We start from the raw sequence: 17,490 nt of genomic DNA, 5'->3' as shown, positions 1-17,490 counted from the left end.
GAAAATATTTAACCTTAGTTTAATTCTTTTTAAGTAAATTTGATTTAATTAGATTAATTAAATTAGAACTATATAAGAGTTTTTTTTTTCAAAAATAGAATAAAGCACGAAAATATTTACAGTGTATAGAATAATTTTGAAAAACGAAAAAGCTCACAAGACTACAATGTGAAATAACAAAAATATCTCGCGATTAATTAGTCATACACGCATGAAAAACGATTGTGTACCCAGTCTAAACGATCTTGGTACATGATCGATCTTGTACCCTTGTACCCAGTTTGAACGATCTTGTATCTTTATACCCAATCTAAACAATCTTGTACCCTTATACCCAATCTAAATAATCTTGTATCCTTGTACCCAACCTAAACGATATTGTACCCTTATACTTAGGCTAAACGATCTTGTACCAAATCTAAATGGTCGTGCTACATCATCTTGTACCCTTGTACTCAGTCTAAATGATCTTGTACCTTTGTACCAAGTCTAAACAATCTTGTACCATTGTACCCAACCTCAACGATCTTATAGTCAGTCTAAACGATCTTGTACCAAATCTAAACGATCTATTAGTGATATGATCTATCTTTGTCTATTTGGGATAAAGAACTGATCGTTTAGATATTGGTACATGATAGTTGTCTATATGGGATAGATAATTGATCGGTTAGATATTGGCACATCGTTTAAATCTTGTACCAAGAAGAAAAAAAATAAGATGAGAGAAGAAGAAGAAGGAAGAAATTCTGAAAGAGAAAATGAAAAAATTGCGAACAAGAATAAGTGAGAATATGAATAAGGATAAGTAATAATATGAAGAAATTAATAATATGAAGAGAAGAATAAATTGCAAAGAAGAAAAAGAGGTGAAGTGAAGAATGGTCCCCCAATATTCAAAACCAACAAATGACAAATATGAAATTTATAAAAAAATAATGGTAGCTTCATGGACTTTAATAAATTGTTACACGGATCGTAAATATTTTTAAATTTTGATACATTTATGTAAACTATCTAACTATATGTTATGTGAGAGATATTCATTTAAATGTGATCTAAATAAATTATTAATTAAATATGATTTAATTAATTTAATTTAATAACTCTCATGTATGGGAGTTAACATACAAAATGTGAGATGCTTTCTACATATCCCAATCTCTTCTCTTTTTCTTTAGGATCAAGAAAAGGAAAGTAAGTAATGCAAGACGGTCTGTGTGAATGAAAACGAACATAATTCTCTACATATCTCTTAGAAGAAAAAAGAAATATTTCTATTCATCCCACTCGAGATTTTGATTCATTCTAGTTTTGGTTTCTACCAACCAAAATCTCGAATTATTAGAGAATAAAAAAGACTCAAAGTGGTAGTGTACTCCAATTTGAAATTCTATGGAATTCAGAAATGACAACGAATGTAAGTTTTCTTTTCTCTATAATTCTATTTTTTTTTTTTATGCAAGTGTGCTTAGCAATCTACAATAAATTTGTTTCTGTATTTTTGCCAATTCACTGATGTTTCAAATTCCAAATTTAATTTGATAACTGTGTTCTAATCCCTTCAATCAAACTAAGAATGCCACATTGTGTTCTGATTTGATCGACATTAATTGAGTTGAAAATTTTGTTTTCAACTTGTTAGAATCAAATGCCGATCGTTGTGGCATGGATAAATCCAATTCCTTGAAAACAAAATTGATAAGATCTTGATACTAGACCGATATAATTACTCCACAAGGTTAACATAACTTCCGAATGATAACATGGAAAAAAACAAAGATGAAGAAAAATAAAATTCTACCTTTTTTTTTTCCAAAACCATGAGTCTTTTGTAAGGAAAAAAAAAAAGAAATGTTTTAAACATTAATGGAAAAAGAATTAATTGTAAAAACAGTAATAAAAATTAATTATGTGAATGAACTAATTAAACGGTTTGAGTTTGGTATGTTAGTCGTTCCCAACATTTTATTGATATATGGATGGAATCTATGAATATGACTATTTTGGTATAACCACTGCATGAGTAACACTCTCGCATTGCATTGATATATGAAGAAAATCAAAGGAAATATGAAGAAAATTTTAACTTCACCAACATTAAAAATAAACTTGATCGTTAATTAATAGGATATATTGATCTAGCATTAAAAATCATAGTTCTTTGGACTTCATAAAAGAAAAAACCCGCTCCAAATCCTCCGGTAGAGGTAAAAAGGGAAATTATGAATAAGAAGCTAATAGACACCCACAAGTCACAGCACAAACTAAGAAACAAAAGAAGAATTAAGATTCTATTATCAAATAAAAATAGCCTATTTTTGCGAAACCAACGACATAGAAATTAAAGACATCTATTAAATTAAAAAGAAGTACTACTGTGTTGGTTGATGAACAATAATTCAACACTTATATATATTTCGAGTCTTGAGTGCATCTAATATTAGAGATTTCTTCAAGTAACTTGGCATACTTCAACTCATAATCATTCCTAGCACTCATCATATCTTCCCATTCTTTGCTAATATTTTGCAAATCATCAGGTGGAATGAAGGTGATGTCAATCTTCAACTTTTCAAGAGCAATTTGAAACTCATTCTCAGCATTATTTAACCCTCGACCCGATGAGTCTTCTTCACTTAATTTAGGATTTTCTTCCTCTCCCCAAATATTGCTTGACAACTCAAACAACTTCTCATAATTACTATCTGAAAATTTTTTCATTATATTATTATTACTATGTTTATTGGCCTTCATCAATATGAATCGTTTCTTCAATCTATATACTTTGTCTGTCAATTGAGAATAGGATACCTCTACACTCAACTTCCCCTTCACAAAATGGTAGAATAATTCCTTTGAATAACTCCCATTTTTTCCTGAATCACAATTAAAAAAAATACATATATATATAATACAAATAGAAAAAAAGAACCAGAAGTAAATAATTAAGGATATATGTATAGTAGATTTTGTACGAAATTGTATGGTACCTGCAAATTCATAAAGATTCTCCAAGATGGTACATTGGTCGGTCCAATTCCAAAGAAAATTATTTTTTTTTATTTTCTTTGATATTTCCCGCTCCTCTTCGATCTGCGAATTCCAACTTTCATCTTCTTGTCTCCCACGTTTTGAATTATCGAAGGATGAAATTTGAGGAGATTCAGTTGTTGACTCTAAATAATTATCTTCAGTATCAGCATTAGAAAAACTTGTTGCCATTTTAACGATGTTGTGACTGGACGGCAAAAGGAGATCATTTAGCTTTTTTTGGAACCTTGCGGCTCCTCAATAATCTATATATATATATATATATATATATATATATATATATATATATATATATATATATATTACTTTTTATAGTTCTCAAAACATAGCTTGGTATTTAAAATATAAGTAAAAAAGTAGAAAACAAATCAATAAATCTAGAGGTAAAACTTAATCCATAACAAATATAAATGCTTTTATGTGAATTGAAATACTGTAAAGCATAAATTTACCAGAACTTTTCCCAAAAAGAAAAAGAAAAAAACTAGAGAGAGAACTTTGCAAGAAAAGAAAAGTCGTAAGCCAATGTGCAAAACACCTCCTTGATCGATAAGGGTTAATATCCATAATATATTGTAACAATTTTCAAATTTCTCTTTTTTGTTCCTATTTTTGATGGAGTGTTTTTTTCTTAAACAAATAAAAGTGTAATTAATTAAAAACCATAAACTTCCAAAAAAACAGTATCAATATATGAACTACAACATTGTCACTATCCCCAATCTACAGACTATGATAATGCAGAATCAAAACAAGAGTTGGAATTGAATGATTGTCATGAAACTCATTGCGTGAATTAGAATTTAAAATGGAAAAGAAAGAAGAAAATATTAGAAGTTAGAGAAGAGATAGGAGATTTGTTACCTGTGTATATATCAAAATTAGAACTGCGGTGTGTGCAACACGTTACACAAAGAATACTGAAAAAATGTGCAGCCGAAGGGAACAGAGTATTGTCCTTTTTGCCTCTTTGTTTTAAGGTTGAGAAGACGCAATACCCTAAATCTAACCATTAATTTAAAAAGAATTGAATTCATATGGAAACTTTTTTTCTTGAATAATTTTTTAAAAACCACCTTTATACACTTTCCTTTTTCAAATATATCATATCATTTCCATTTCCATTTAAATAATTCAGTATCAGATTATTCTTCTTTTTCTTGGTCATTATCTATACAAAAAATATTCAATCACAATACTAAAGTGTTTTTAAATTTATTTTATTTCATCTTTTTTATGAATTTTTTAAATATTATTGTAGTTTCTATTTTTTAATTAACTATTTTTCTTATTGTTAGTAATTGCTTTTATAATATTAAAAAAATAATTACCAGTTAATTACCCTATTTAGAATTTATATATATACATATATATATATAGAAAGAAGATGTTGTTTGCATAGAAAGAAGATGTCGTTTGAATACTTTAAGAATGACCACCGTATAATCATTAGTTTATAAGAAAATCTTGGCTATATTATAGGAAATGGCTGTAAACTTTGTGCTCCATTTGAAAAATACCTATTAGTGGAGAAATTTGATACCATCCAAATTTGAGTCCTTTTTTTTTTTTTTTTTTTTTTGTAAAGAACAGTAGAACACCATGTTTTTTTTTTTTAAAATCGAACTTAATTCCTTCATGCTTACAGCTTAGAAATTCCTTATGGTTCAATTCTAAAGCAGTCCTACAATATTCTCTATCTTAGAATTTCTCCTGATTTTCAGGCACAAGGATGTGCAATGTTTGGGAAAGATGAAGCAGTTGATGGTGTTTATAGAAAGCAAATTGGAGGATAAGGTAACATGTTAAAAGTTTTTAAGAAACTTTTGTTTGCTTGTTTGTATAGATGCCACAAATTGGCTGTCTTTATTTTTTATTTGTCTTTTTGTAGAAAGCAGAGAAATTTCCATTAGAACTTCTCGTAGGAGTACAATTTCACTTATTTGTTACTCGTGCCTTCTGCCATCTCTCTCCCATTTTTGGGAAATTGTCAGATTTGTTTGTCATCAGATAGAATAATCATATTTGCCTTCTAATATTCGTCTGAGTTGTAGCCAACAATGAACTATTGGCGTGTATTATTAGCATATATTGGTTTATTGTGCAATTTTGTTGCTTGACTTTAATGTAGTTGAAAATTTACTTCAATGCTATTACACTGAATTGTATGCTTATTTGATTTGAATATAGGATACTATTAAATTGAACTTTTTCTCTCAACCCAATGGTCCTATGATATGAAATTCTACTTACAAATTCTCAGTATTAGTTCTTAGGTATGTTGTCGAGAAACTTTCCCTTTGTTCTATTGCTCAGTTCAATACTCAATTTGATGAATTTTCTTTGGTAGGAAAAAGGAAGACTTCTATTTAGGCCCACCATCAAAAGATAAGTTTCCTAAGGTAACATTATACATTTTATTTCATTATTTTCGATAGGCACTTAATACTTCGCATACAGTCTGTTGAGTTGGCTACCTAGAATCCCTGAATATTCTGGAGGGACTTTTGTAAGAAAGATTTCATAGAGATTGTAACATATAGAAGGAAAATTTCAACTATAGAAGACAACAAATGGCCGTAAGTTCAATCCGTGGTAGCCACTGACATAAGAGTTAATATCCTACAGAGGAAGCTCAAATGTTTTAGGGTTGGATGGGTTGTCTTGTGAGAATAGTGGTGGTGCACATACTCTGCCCGCTCACTTATATATTAAAAAAAAAAACAAAGAAGAGAGCAAATGACTTATTTATTTATTTATTTTTAGTTCCAATTCCAATTTCTGAAATAAGTAAAAAAGAATATTTGTTTACTCATTTCATAATTCTCCTTAAGGATCTGTTCTCATGGGAGCAATCTCATATGCAAAACTAGGTCTTGTTAATTCAAGTAAGGAAAGCTCACGGAAGATGCCTGCTTATTATCAAATCTCCTTCCTAGTGCCAAGGTTGTTTGCTTTACCCTAGCATGTTTGTCCCTTTCAATCAAACTCTGGGAAGACATAAAAGGTACTTTGGTTCTAGTTTTCAGAATTTTATATTTAACTCTTTATTCCAACCTAGTTTGAAGAATTTTTTATGGTCTTGTCTCACAAAGTAGGAATCGCCATATTCCTCTATTCAAGACTATTTGTAGGTAAGCCAAATTCCAAATACTAAAAACAAATTTTTAAAATTCCAACTTCTTTTTTAAGTTTGGTTCGGTTCGGTTTTGATAGGGATGTTATTAGAGGGATATTTATATTAGTAAATAGTTAAAGTAGTTTGTTAGGGATGTTTGGTTATAAATACAGTGAGTAGGGAAGAAGCCAGCAATATTTTGGTGAGTGAATAATGCTACCAAGAGCGATCTCAAGATTGAGAGGGTTCAAGTATATTGAACACTTAGTTTATCTTCTATCTGTAGAAAATAGGTAAATATAGAGAGGTAATATGAGATGTCTTTGTCCCTCTCCAAGGTGCTTATGTAGCTAACAGTCTATTGTCTTGATTTTTCAAAATCTAAAATCTAAGAACCAAATGGTTACAAACTCAAGGACCTTCTTAGACAGTTTGTTAGTAATCTTATTTGTTTTTCACTTAATGGCCGCCACGGCCGGGGTTCACTGAGGTAATTGAGTCTCATTTTTTTCATGTTTTCTTTTTTGTTGAATGGTAACAAGGCTTGTTGAATTTGTACCGATGTTAAACTTAAGTTGTTACAACAGGCAGTTACTGATGTTATTGAAAATGGTGGAGAAACTCCCAAGAAGAAACTCTATGAACTGAAATTGTCTTTGCTTGAAGAGATTGGTTGGTGTCTTTTGGTATCATATGAAAAGCAATGGATGCATGTACGTTTTCCTTCAGGCCTTCCTCTATTTTAAAGTCTTTGCCCAATTTTTAGTTGCATTGCCCAAATAAATTATTGGATTTGTTATCTTTTGTTTTACTCCTCAAATAAATGAAATCTTTTTTTTTTTTTCTTTTTAATCTCTCGTTTATGTTGGGTCCCATAAGATTATGATGTGAAGCGCATGAAAATCCATATTATTGAACATTCATGAAATGGTATATATATAATTATGATCAAGTTTAAGGATGGCTTGTGACTACATCATTAGTTGGAACATTTTTTTCCAGAAATTTTACCTTTGGATGAAGTTTCACCCATCTTGTTTAAGTTGGTTTCTGACTTTTTTTTCCGTCTTTAATAAAGTAAACGATAATTTTTAAAATTAGCAAAATATTAAAACTATTTATAAAATATAGTAAAATCCATTCAATGTGATAAGCTTGCATAAATTAATAAAATGGTTATAATTAACTTTGTAATTACATTAAATATCTGAGTAAGCAAACATATATGAAAACATTAAGAAAGGTAAAGGCTAAACTTTAGGTTTTCAATCTCATAAAAGTCTTCTTAGTTCCAAGAATTCCTTCAATTTTTTGTGCCCAATATTTGAAGTATTTATGATAGTATCAGACATAGAAGGAAAAAGGTTATATGAAACCAAGTTATTCAAAGCTTCATTGATTCGTTAAACAAAGTTGAAAATAATTGAAATTTTGAAAAGCCAACTAATCAAAGAGGCAAAAGCAATATATGATTTCTGCCCATCCAATTTTATGCTCTTGTTCCCAAATCATACACCACTATTCAATAGTCTCACTCCAAATTTTGGTTAGTTGAATCTCAGAAATTAGGATGTTAGTTGAATCTCAGAAATTAGGATGTTATAGGAGCAAAGGGCTTTCCTTTCTTTTTAAACTACCAACAAAATTATTTACAAAATGTTGATTTTATACTTGAAGTCTATTATTGATTGAATATAAAATTTTATTTTATTTTGTAAATATTTTGGTATATTTTTCTATAATTGTTTTTAAAAAGAATATGTGTTTACCCACTTTTGAATACAATTTAAGTCAAATTCTTACAAAAAAGTATGGGATGCCTGATTTTTTAAAAGTCGAGTTGGTATTATTTTATATTTTTTATATTTTGTATTATTTGTTATATGTTTTTAGCAAATTTAAACTTACTTTAATAGACAAGACACTTGTCATGAAGATTTACAATTCAATTTTTACTCTACAGTTATTGAACTATAAAGAAATAATGCATTCACATATTTGGCACAAAAAGAACAAATACAATAACAAAGAGAGAAAAAACTAATCTCAAAGTGAATTAACCATAACCTAGCTCTACCTAGCTCTCTAGTTTCAATGGAACAAGGCCTTTTTACCTTTGAAGAAGTTAAGGACTACAGACCTCCATTAATCTAGGAGATCAAACAATGGAAGAAAAGGTCACTCCCACAATTTAGTTGCTAATTTTACACTGTTGGATAAAGCTTCTTCTACAACTCCATTTCATGATTTCGAATCCAACAATTAGTAAACCACCTACTCCACCAATTCATTTCTCATAAACTTAATCTTCGAGTAGCCAAAAAATGAGAGGCAGACCATGGGCTGGTCGTAGCGAGAGCACTATAGAAGGCGAATGTCGATAATCTGACGACAAAGAGAACCTAGACAAAATAAAAGTCAAGACAACCTTATACTCCATAAAGGTCAAGTGCCTACCAACACACATTCTTCCTCCAAAGCCAAAGGGCAAATAGCTCATCTTGTGTGTGCAACCTCCTGAAACAGTGTCATTTCAGATCCTCTCGGGGTGAAATTCATTGACTTGGTGACCCCAAAAAGCTTGGTTATGGTGCATGGATACAACATCAATCTACAAGTTGGTACCATTAGGGATTGTGAGTCCATTAATTGTAATGCCTTTCCTTGCTTGTCTTTGTATATTTGGAGTTGATGGATATAAACGTAGGACCTCACTCATCACCCACCCCATCTGCAAAAATTTTAAGGTTGATTATTAATTATTACTACACAACCAAAAGCAACAATTGCTATTCTAATAATAGTTTTGACGTATTTATGAAGGGTTAAGTTCTAATATTATAACTTTGAAAAGACTTGGAATATTTATAAAAATTTAGAGGGAAAATAAGTTAGAAAGGTAACTTTTACGATTTAGTTAGTTTTTTTTTTTTACATTAATTAAGTTCATAAATATTATTCTCATTTAAAACACTAATATTGAAAAAAAAGATTATTTTTTGTTTAATGAAATTTTAAGGGAAATTGCCAAAAATAGGTTAAAAAAAGAGATTTAAATGAATTTTGGGACAAGTTTTCAAAAGAAAGACTTTTAGGACAATTTGGGTGTGAATAGACAAAAATGCCCTTCCTTTCCTTTCCCTCTTCCACGTTGCTTTCCCTTCTCTCCACCATCGATTCGTTCTCTTTCGCGTATAGTTCCGTTTCCCTTCTCTTTTCTTTCGTGTAGAACACCTGAACCTACTCCGGCCATCGTCAGTTGTTCATCGTCACTTGCCCATCGTCGCTTGCCCATCGTCGTTTGCCCTTCGTCGCTTGCCCTTCGTCGCTTGCCCTTCGTCGGTCGTTGTCCAGTGCATTTCGTCGCTCCTATTCGGACCATTCAATCAACTTCGAGCGTCTTATTTAGGTGAGTTTCATGTATAACCGATTTTCAATTTATCTGCTGTAAGTAAATGTTTGTTAGGGTATTTGGTGCTATTTTCATCCGTAATTGTCTGGTTTTTGGAATTGGACTTATTTGCCGTAAATTAGTTTAGTCAAATTTTGGTTTTAGGTTCTTAGAAAGTTCAATGTTCAATGGCTAGTGAAAAATGAATTGAACTAGAGGATGAGGATTTAGTTGGATCAAATAGAGGAGGAGTAAGCAATAGGAATAGAAGGAATTAAGGTTTTTTTTTTTATCTCGCATTTTTTTTTATCTCGCACTTATCTCGCACGTATCTCGCACGTTCCAAACTTTCACTATTTATTTCAAAATCAACTTGGTACACCTCCTAATCCATTTAGAGCTATTCTTTGCATGTTTAGTAACTCTCTTAGGCCCTCATGCTTTATCATGCTTTATCTCGCACGTATCTCGCACACATCTCGCACGTTCCGAACTTTCACTATTTATTTCAAAATCAACTTGGTACACCTCCTAATCCATTTAGAGCTATTCTTTGCATGTTTAGTAACTCTCTTAGGCCCTCATGCTTTATCTCGCACGTATCTCGCACGTATCTCGCACACATCTCGCACGTTCCGAACTTTCACTATTTATTTCAAAATCAACTTGGTACACCTCCTAATCCATTTAGAGCTATTCTTTGCATGTTTAGTAACTCTCTTAGGCCCTCATGCTTTATCTCGCACGTATCTCGCACACATCTCGCACGTATCTCGCACACATCTCGCACACATCTCGCACGTTCCAAACTTCCACTATTTATTTCAAAATCAAATTGGTACACCTCCTAATTCATTTCTTTACATCTTGCACGCATTTTGTAGGTTCTTAAGTTCAAATCAATTTTTTAAGATACAAAAGTACTTAAGGTAGTTTAAGGATGGCACATGTTCGGATTTTAGTGCGTCACGGTGGTGAATGGGATGAGGGACGAAGAAAATATGAAGGAGGAGTGTTAAAAGGCATTGTTGTCCCTAAAGAAATAACACACAAAGATTTACAGTCTGAACTATATGACCTTGCAGAAGTTGACCCTACAAAGTTTGACATAAAGATAAGATGTATATATGAGATCAAAGGGGAAAAGGAAGCTCCTCCATTTGAGTTAAGCAATGACCGTGATTTGAAGTTTTATATTCTTAGTGAAAATCCATTGGAGGTCCCCCTATACCTATCGTTTGAGCCTACAAGCAATCGAAGCATGAAAGTGTTAAACAAAGATTACAATTCAGTATCTGGGAGCAACCAAGTTCAAAATTTAAACCCTCATCCTCCTCCAATTGGAATGGATAGATTAGATGAGAATGAAGTTGATATTGGTGAAGTCGAGGGTGGCTTGTGTCATAACATGATAGGGACCAATTCGGCTATATGGGAATCATATGAGTCATATCATTCAATAGATGATACTTTTACATTGGAGTCAGTTGAGATGTACAATGAATTGTTTGACATCCCAGAACAAAGAGATGCTCCTACAAAAGATTGCAAAGGAAAAGGTAAAGTTGACTACAGGTCCTCTAGTCGGAAGTTGAAGACAAAAGGAAGTGGCTGGTCGGAAGAAAGCTCTACAAGTGAAGAGTTGGATGTAGGACAAATATTTTTTTGCAAGAGAGATTTGTCAATGAGATTAAGTGTGTTGGCAATGAAAAAAAATTTTCAGTTTGTAGTAAAAAAGTCTACAAAAGAGGTTCTTTTCGTTAGATGCATCGACAACAAGTGTGGTTGGAGATTGCGAGCGGTTAGACTGAAGGATTCAAATATATTCAAGATTAAAAAGTATGTGAAAGTTCATTCATGTTCTCTTGAGTTTTTGAATCGTGACCATAGGCAAGCAAAATCTTGGGTTGTTGGAGAATTAATAAAGTCCAAATTCAAGGGGCCCGGTCGCATATACAAACCACGTGATATCATAGAAGACATGAGGCAAGACTATGGCATAAATATGAGTTATGAGAAAGCATGGCGTGCCAGAGAAAATGCATATGAACGAGTGCGAGGGTCTCCTGAAGAGTCATATAATCTTTTGCGTAGATATGGTGAAGCACTCAAATTTACAAATTCAGGTACAATATTTCACATGGAACTCGAAGATGATCGTTTCTTTAAATATCTTTTTATGGCTGTTGGTGCATGTGTTAGAGGATTCTTAAATTGCATTAGACCGGTCATAGTCATGGACGGAACATTTCTTAAGAACAAATATCGGGGTCAGTTGATAGTGGCCGTTTGTTTAGATGGTAACAATCAGATCTATCCTCTAGCCTTTGGAGTAGTTGATAGAGAAACAGATGACTCAATACAGTGGTTCTTAGAAAAATTGAAAGGTGCAATAGGGGAGGTGCCTAATCTAGGCTTTGTGACAGATCGGAAAACATGCTTCGCCAAGGGTATTTCATCAGTTTTCCCATCTGCATTCCACGGCCTTTGTGTCCAACATTTGAGTCAAAATTTGCATGATAAATATAAGAATGACACGGTTGCTACTTTGTTTTATAATGCATCGAGAACATATCGTGAATCAACGTTTGTTGAAGCGTGGAGACATCTTCTTTCATTTCCTAATGGTTCAGGGAAATATTTAAATGATGTTGGAATAGCACGATGGTCTCGTGTTCACTGCCCAGGAAGACGGTATAACATGATGACAACAAATATAGCGGAGTCCATGAATTCTATACTGAAAGAACCTAGAGATTTGCCTATTGCTTCATTCCTTGAAAATGTTCGAGCTTTGCTACAACGTTGGTTTTGGGAGCGTCGAGAAGAAGGCATTAAAGTGACGTCTACATTGACCAAATGGGCAGAGTTAGTTATTCAAAAGAAACAAGAAGGAGCTTTGACAATGAAGGTCAACCCAATTGACTGTTACCAATTTCATGTCAAAGATTTAGATAAGGAGGAGGTCGTAAACCTTCAGACTAAAGAATGCACTTGCAAGGAGTTTCAAGCTGAGCAACTACCATGCTCACATGCCATTGCTGCAGCACGGGTTCGTAATATAAATGTTTATAGTTTATGTGCTAATTATTACACTAATGAATGTTTGTTGGCTGCATATGCGGAGGCCGTCTACCCAGTTGGGAATCAGTCAGATTGGAAGACAAGCGAAGACTACGTACATATGACTGTTTTACCTCCAAAAGTAGTCAAAAGAGTTGGTCGACCGAAGAAAAAGAGGATTCCAAGTGTTGGTGAAGCTCCGAAATTGCATAAGTGTGGTCGGTGTAAACAAATAGGTCACAACAGATTAACGTGTACCAATCCAATTTCATATACCGACAAGTCGAGCATACAAGATTAGAAATTTCCCTACCAATGTACTAAGTATTACACTAATTAATTAATGTTTGTTAATGATGTGTTTTCTTAATGATTTGTCCCAACATTCTTACTTTCTGTGCTTCCAAATGGATGAAGAAGACGAAAATAACGATTGACTTATTCATTTAAGAACACAAACACTGGTTTTATGATCGTTTAAAAATAACTAAATGTTCGTTTAAAAATATGTAAACGATCGTTTAAAAATAACTAAACGATCGGTTAAGAACAACCAAACGATCGTTTGAAAACAACTAAACGATAGGTTAAACAAAACTAAACGATCGATTGGTCGAACAAAACTAAACGATCGTTTAAAACAACCAATCGATCGTTGGAAAACAACTAAACGATCAGTGAAACAAAACTAAACGATTGGTCAAACAAAACTAAACGATCGTTTAAAACAACCAATCGATACCTTGAAATTAACTAAACGATCAGTTAAACAAAACTAAACGATTGGTCGAACAAAACTAAACGATCGTTTAAAACAACCAATCGATCGTTTGAAATTAACTAAACGATCGACTATAAAAAACTAAACGATCGTTTACATAAACTAAACGATCTTTTGAAACAACGAAAGACACCCGCGAATTGTTTACAACCGCGATTCAACATTTCAAAAAAAGTATGCGAATTTACAATATTGCCCCTTTGGTAAAAACGACCGATATATATATACGTTCCGCCTTCTCACTTTTCGTTTTTCGTCACTACGCAATACACAACCGCACTGATCACACCTTCGTTTTCTCTCAGTCCATTGTTCTCTCAGACCATTTTTGTCTCAGTCCATAGTTTTCGTCAACGTTAAAAGGTATTTTCCCGAACTTTTCCTACTATAACGTTACACTTTTCCTTTGTTTATATTTCAAACGTTTCAACTTCTGTCTTCAAAAACTATCATTGTGTTCTTATATTATTATTGTGAAGCGTTTAGGGTTTCGGGTTCGACTTCTGTCTTCAATATATTATATTCATTTCAGGATGGCTGTACCTAGCGAAAAGTATTTCCCTGCCACTGTGTCATGCCAAGTGCACAAGATCGGCAGTCTTATTAAGGATAAACTGACCAAGGACCAGCTGCAAATGTTCGAAAAAACAATTTTTGGTCCATTGCTGAATGTGAACATGGTATTCAACGGCCAGTTGATCCATCATTTCTTGCTGAGGCAGATACCTGAAGACGGTAACGCAGATGGAATCTGTTTCTCGGTTTTAGGGAAGAACGTCCGTTTTACCCAAAAGGAATTCAACATCATAACTGGATTGTGGCCAACAAACAATCCATTGGAGAAAGATTGCGATAGCAAGCGACTGCAGAGTCTTCTATTCGGATCAGAAAATAAGAAAGTAATAACATGCTTGGAAATTGAGGAAATTTTCAAGAATTTTGAGTTTACAAATGATGACGATGCTGTGAAGGTCGCCTTGGCCGTCTTTATAGAAACTGTGATGGTCGGGAAGGATAAGAAAACACAGTTTGACATGGACATTTTGGGAAGAGTTGATGATGAAGAAGCATTTAAAAGCTTCGATTGGTCAACTTTCTTCTACACTCGTCTGCTCAACAGTTTAAAGACAAGTCTCCAAGGCAAAAAAGAAGCATACGAGCTGAAGAAGACACGAAGTTCCAAAGCAGTGTCATACTATAACATCAAAGGCTACGTCCTTGCTTTTCAGGTGATTTTTATTTCTTCATACACTTTAAGTAAATTCCAATTGAACATCAAAGTTTAACATATTTGTTTAAATGTTGTAGGTGTGGGCTTATGAAGTACTCTCAACCGCAAATGAGCACCTGGCCACAAGAAACAGTAAGGGATTAATCCCAAGGATATTGAGATGGAATTGTACACAAGCTCCATCTTACAAAATGCTGCAGAATAACATATTCGACAACAAAAATGTAAGTAAAACCTGTCAGTCATCGTTTAATATAATTACACAATCCAATAATACAATTACATTGCAGACTGTTGTTCAACCTAAACTCAAGATGTGCTGGAACTTTGGGCCAATAAATACTTTTGTTAATATTTGTATTCGTTTATATAATTTTTTTATGTAATTTTTATAGAGAGAATAACATATTATAATTTTAAACTTTGTTATAAAATAAATACTTTGTGATATTTTCAATTAAACGCGACCAAAATTGAGAAAGAATATTTGAGTTAATATTTGTATTCGTTTAGATACATATCACAAAATATTCGTGTAGAGAAATACTCATCGCGCACATATGTATAAACGATCTTCTTAATAAACGATGTCTAAACGATCTTCTTAATAAATGTCAAAATATTAAGCGATCGTTTAGTAAAGTCTAAACGATCGTTTGGTAAAGTCTAAACGATCGTTCGGTAAGTGTAAACGATCTTCTTAATAAACGATGTCTAAACGATCTTCTTAATAAACGTCAAAATATTAAGCGATCGTTTAGTAAAGTCTAAACATCGTTTGGTAAAGTCTAAACGATCGTTTGGTACAGTCTAAACGATCGTTTGGTAAAGTCTAAACGATATTCTTAAAATCATAAAAAAATTCAGCGATCGTTTAGCTACAAGTAGTTTTGCAACATAGAGAATAATCGATACTACTAATTGAAATGCAACATACACAATAATAGAACAGCCAATTGATACTTGTGATTTATGTTAATATTTCAATACATAGGAGTGTTGGTCCATACTTGAAATGCTAATTGTTTTCTAAAGTATGACATGTTTTCTTGACATAATGTATCTAAACCAACACCAGCAGCTATGTACTCAAAATACTTAATTGCGAATACGCCACAATCACAATTATTTCGTTGAAGTGGAATTGGGTCAACAATGACAACTGGCCAAGGTTCCTTGTATGTCGATGATCTACCTCTCCTATCAAAGAAGCCAGTACTATCTAACAACTTTGGCACCAACTGTCGAATGGGCAGTAATATGTTTGTCATCTCTTCGGCAGTTGTAAGTGACGGAAGCGAATCCCATACCTTCACTTGACAACTTACCAAATCCAAGCATAATAGAACCCAATGGTTGCCATGGACATTGAATGGAGAGTAAACGTAATCAACACTTGCCCAAGGATCTTGGAAGTCCACTTTTGACCCGACAACATAGTCAACCAACCTATACTCTTCGTCCCAGTCAAACGGGCGATTCTCTTTGATACATTCTTTGTATAGGGGCCACTTCGAAACTAAAATGCGCTGCAAAGAAAAACATACAAACGCAAATATCAGACCGAAAGACAAATATCAAACGCAAATACATACATAAAGTAACGAGACGATTACAAACCATAAAGATTGTGTCTGCAGTTGTGAAGTTCTGAGAAGAAGGTATCCCGGCTGCCTTAATCTTCAAGCGAATGAAAAGAAAAAGTGCATCCAAATGCTAATACAAACAAAAGTAAGCAGTAAATGTATAGAACCATAACAATGATAAAATTATAATTGCATAAATGATAAGATAATCCCATACCTCATCCGACAACCACCGGCGACACATAAACAAGTCTCTGAAAAAAGCCTTCGATTTTTTCCCATGAAAGGTTTCACGCAGCTCATCGTCTGTACGCTTGTCTGTAATCCAAGCTCGAAGTCTATCTAAATGGACGTCAAGTATTTTGTGCATAGGATCATAAACAATTGCTTCAGACTCAGAGGTGCTGGTGGTTGATGTCAGAGACCGTTTAGGTAGAGTTGTGAATGGGGTTGATAGGTAAACACTTGCACGCTTCCTACGGGCGGGCCGAACGTGTGGTCGTTGAGTGAGAAATGGTTCTATCTCTATGACGTCCTCATCGTCAACGACATCTATTGGCTCCTCTAAACCAATATCAACCTTCTTCTCCAACACATCTTCGTCACCCTATGGAAGCTCATAATGCATTAGTGTATATAATGATAGAAATTAAACATCAATATTAGCATGAACATGGAACCAAACCTTCTTTTTAACTTCAATGTGTTCATCCTCCAAGCCTTCGGACACCTTGTGGTCCCCTTCGTCACCCTATGGAACCTCAAAATGAATTAGCGAGAACATGGTTACCAAATATGAAACAACTAACGTGAATACACTTAACAGTTTCATTCCTAACCTTTCTTTGAAGTCCAATGTGCTTCAATATGGTTGACATCAGGCCCTTCAATTCGTCAATATCGGATTTTATAGTATTAAGTTGGCCTTCAACAACCGCTACTCGATCTTGGAGATTTCGAATAGCCTTTTTCATCTTAATCTTGGACTTCTGTTTCTTACTCTTTTTCAACTCATCTTCATCGTTAACAACTTCTCGTACTCTTTTTGAACCACCATTCTTCGACTGAATAATGGTAGATGAGCGGAAGTTTTCAAAAAGTTCACCTGAAGCAATTTTCAATTGCTCCTCTTCAGGTGTCATCTCAATGACCGCCTTAATTATAAACTGCAAATAGAAAAAGGCAAATGTATTTAGGACAAAGAAATAAGCACAAAATCACGCGATCCTTAAGTAAGTTACTATTGCTTGCTACTTACCATTGGCG

General features: G+C 33.3%; 3 protein-coding genes and 1 long non-coding RNA gene across 5 annotated transcripts; 2 read left to right on the top strand and 2 right to left on the bottom strand.

Moving 5' to 3' along the window:
* Positions 1-2,357: 2,357 nt before the first annotated feature.
* Positions 2,358-4,114, bottom strand: LOC103503085 (GLABROUS1 enhancer-binding protein-like 2). Its single transcript, XM_051090775.1, has 3 exons — positions 3,919-4,114; positions 2,994-3,241; positions 2,358-2,879 (listed from the first exon to the last, which is right to left on the bottom strand). Exons 2-3 carry the CDS (start codon positions 3,223-3,225, stop codon positions 2,410-2,412), a joined length of 702 nt encoding a protein of 233 aa, XP_050946732.1. The 5' UTR covers positions 3,226-3,241; positions 3,919-4,114; the 3' UTR covers positions 2,358-2,409.
* A 2,251-nt stretch (positions 4,115-6,365) lies between these two features.
* LOC127151305 (uncharacterized) lies at positions 6,366-7,016 on the top strand. The gene is made up of 2 exons (XR_007824167.1): positions 6,366-6,662; positions 6,760-7,016. It is a non-coding gene; the product is annotated as an uncharacterized LOC127151305 (long non-coding RNA).
* Positions 7,017-9,196: 2,180 nt separating this feature from the next.
* Positions 9,197-14,969, top strand: LOC127151298 (uncharacterized). Of its 2 annotated transcripts, XM_051090768.1 has the most exons (4): positions 9,197-13,770; positions 13,940-14,636; positions 14,716-14,862; positions 14,929-14,969. In XM_051090768.1, exon 1 carries the CDS (start codon positions 10,504-10,506, stop codon positions 12,925-12,927), a length of 2,424 nt encoding a protein of 807 aa, XP_050946725.1. In that variant the 5' UTR covers positions 9,197-10,503; the 3' UTR covers positions 12,928-13,770; positions 13,940-14,636; positions 14,716-14,862; positions 14,929-14,969. The 2 variants fall into 2 exon arrangements, with proteins under 2 accessions (XP_050946725.1, XP_050946724.1); XM_051090767.1 differs by lacking the exon at positions 14,929-14,969 and having other exon boundaries at positions 14,716-14,915.
* Positions 14,970-15,579: 610 nt separating this feature from the next.
* Positions 15,580-17,366, bottom strand: LOC127151301 (uncharacterized). Its single transcript, XM_051090770.1, has 5 exons — positions 17,064-17,366; positions 16,910-16,975; positions 16,442-16,831; positions 16,259-16,354; positions 15,580-16,167 (listed from the first exon to the last, which is right to left on the bottom strand). Exons 1-5 carry the CDS (start codon positions 17,364-17,366, stop codon positions 15,622-15,624), a joined length of 1,401 nt encoding a protein of 466 aa, XP_050946727.1. The 3' UTR covers positions 15,580-15,621.
* Between the last annotated feature and the right edge of the window lie 124 nt (positions 17,367-17,490).

The sequence above is a fragment of the Cucumis melo genome, chromosome 10 (assembly GCF_025177605.1).
Source record: "Cucumis melo cultivar AY chromosome 10, USDA_Cmelo_AY_1.0, whole genome shotgun sequence".
NCBI lineage: Eukaryota > Viridiplantae > Streptophyta > Magnoliopsida > Cucurbitales > Cucurbitaceae > Cucumis > Cucumis melo.
The sequence above is the reverse complement of the archived record's forward strand: the minus strand, read 5'-3'. Positions and strand labels throughout refer to the sequence as shown.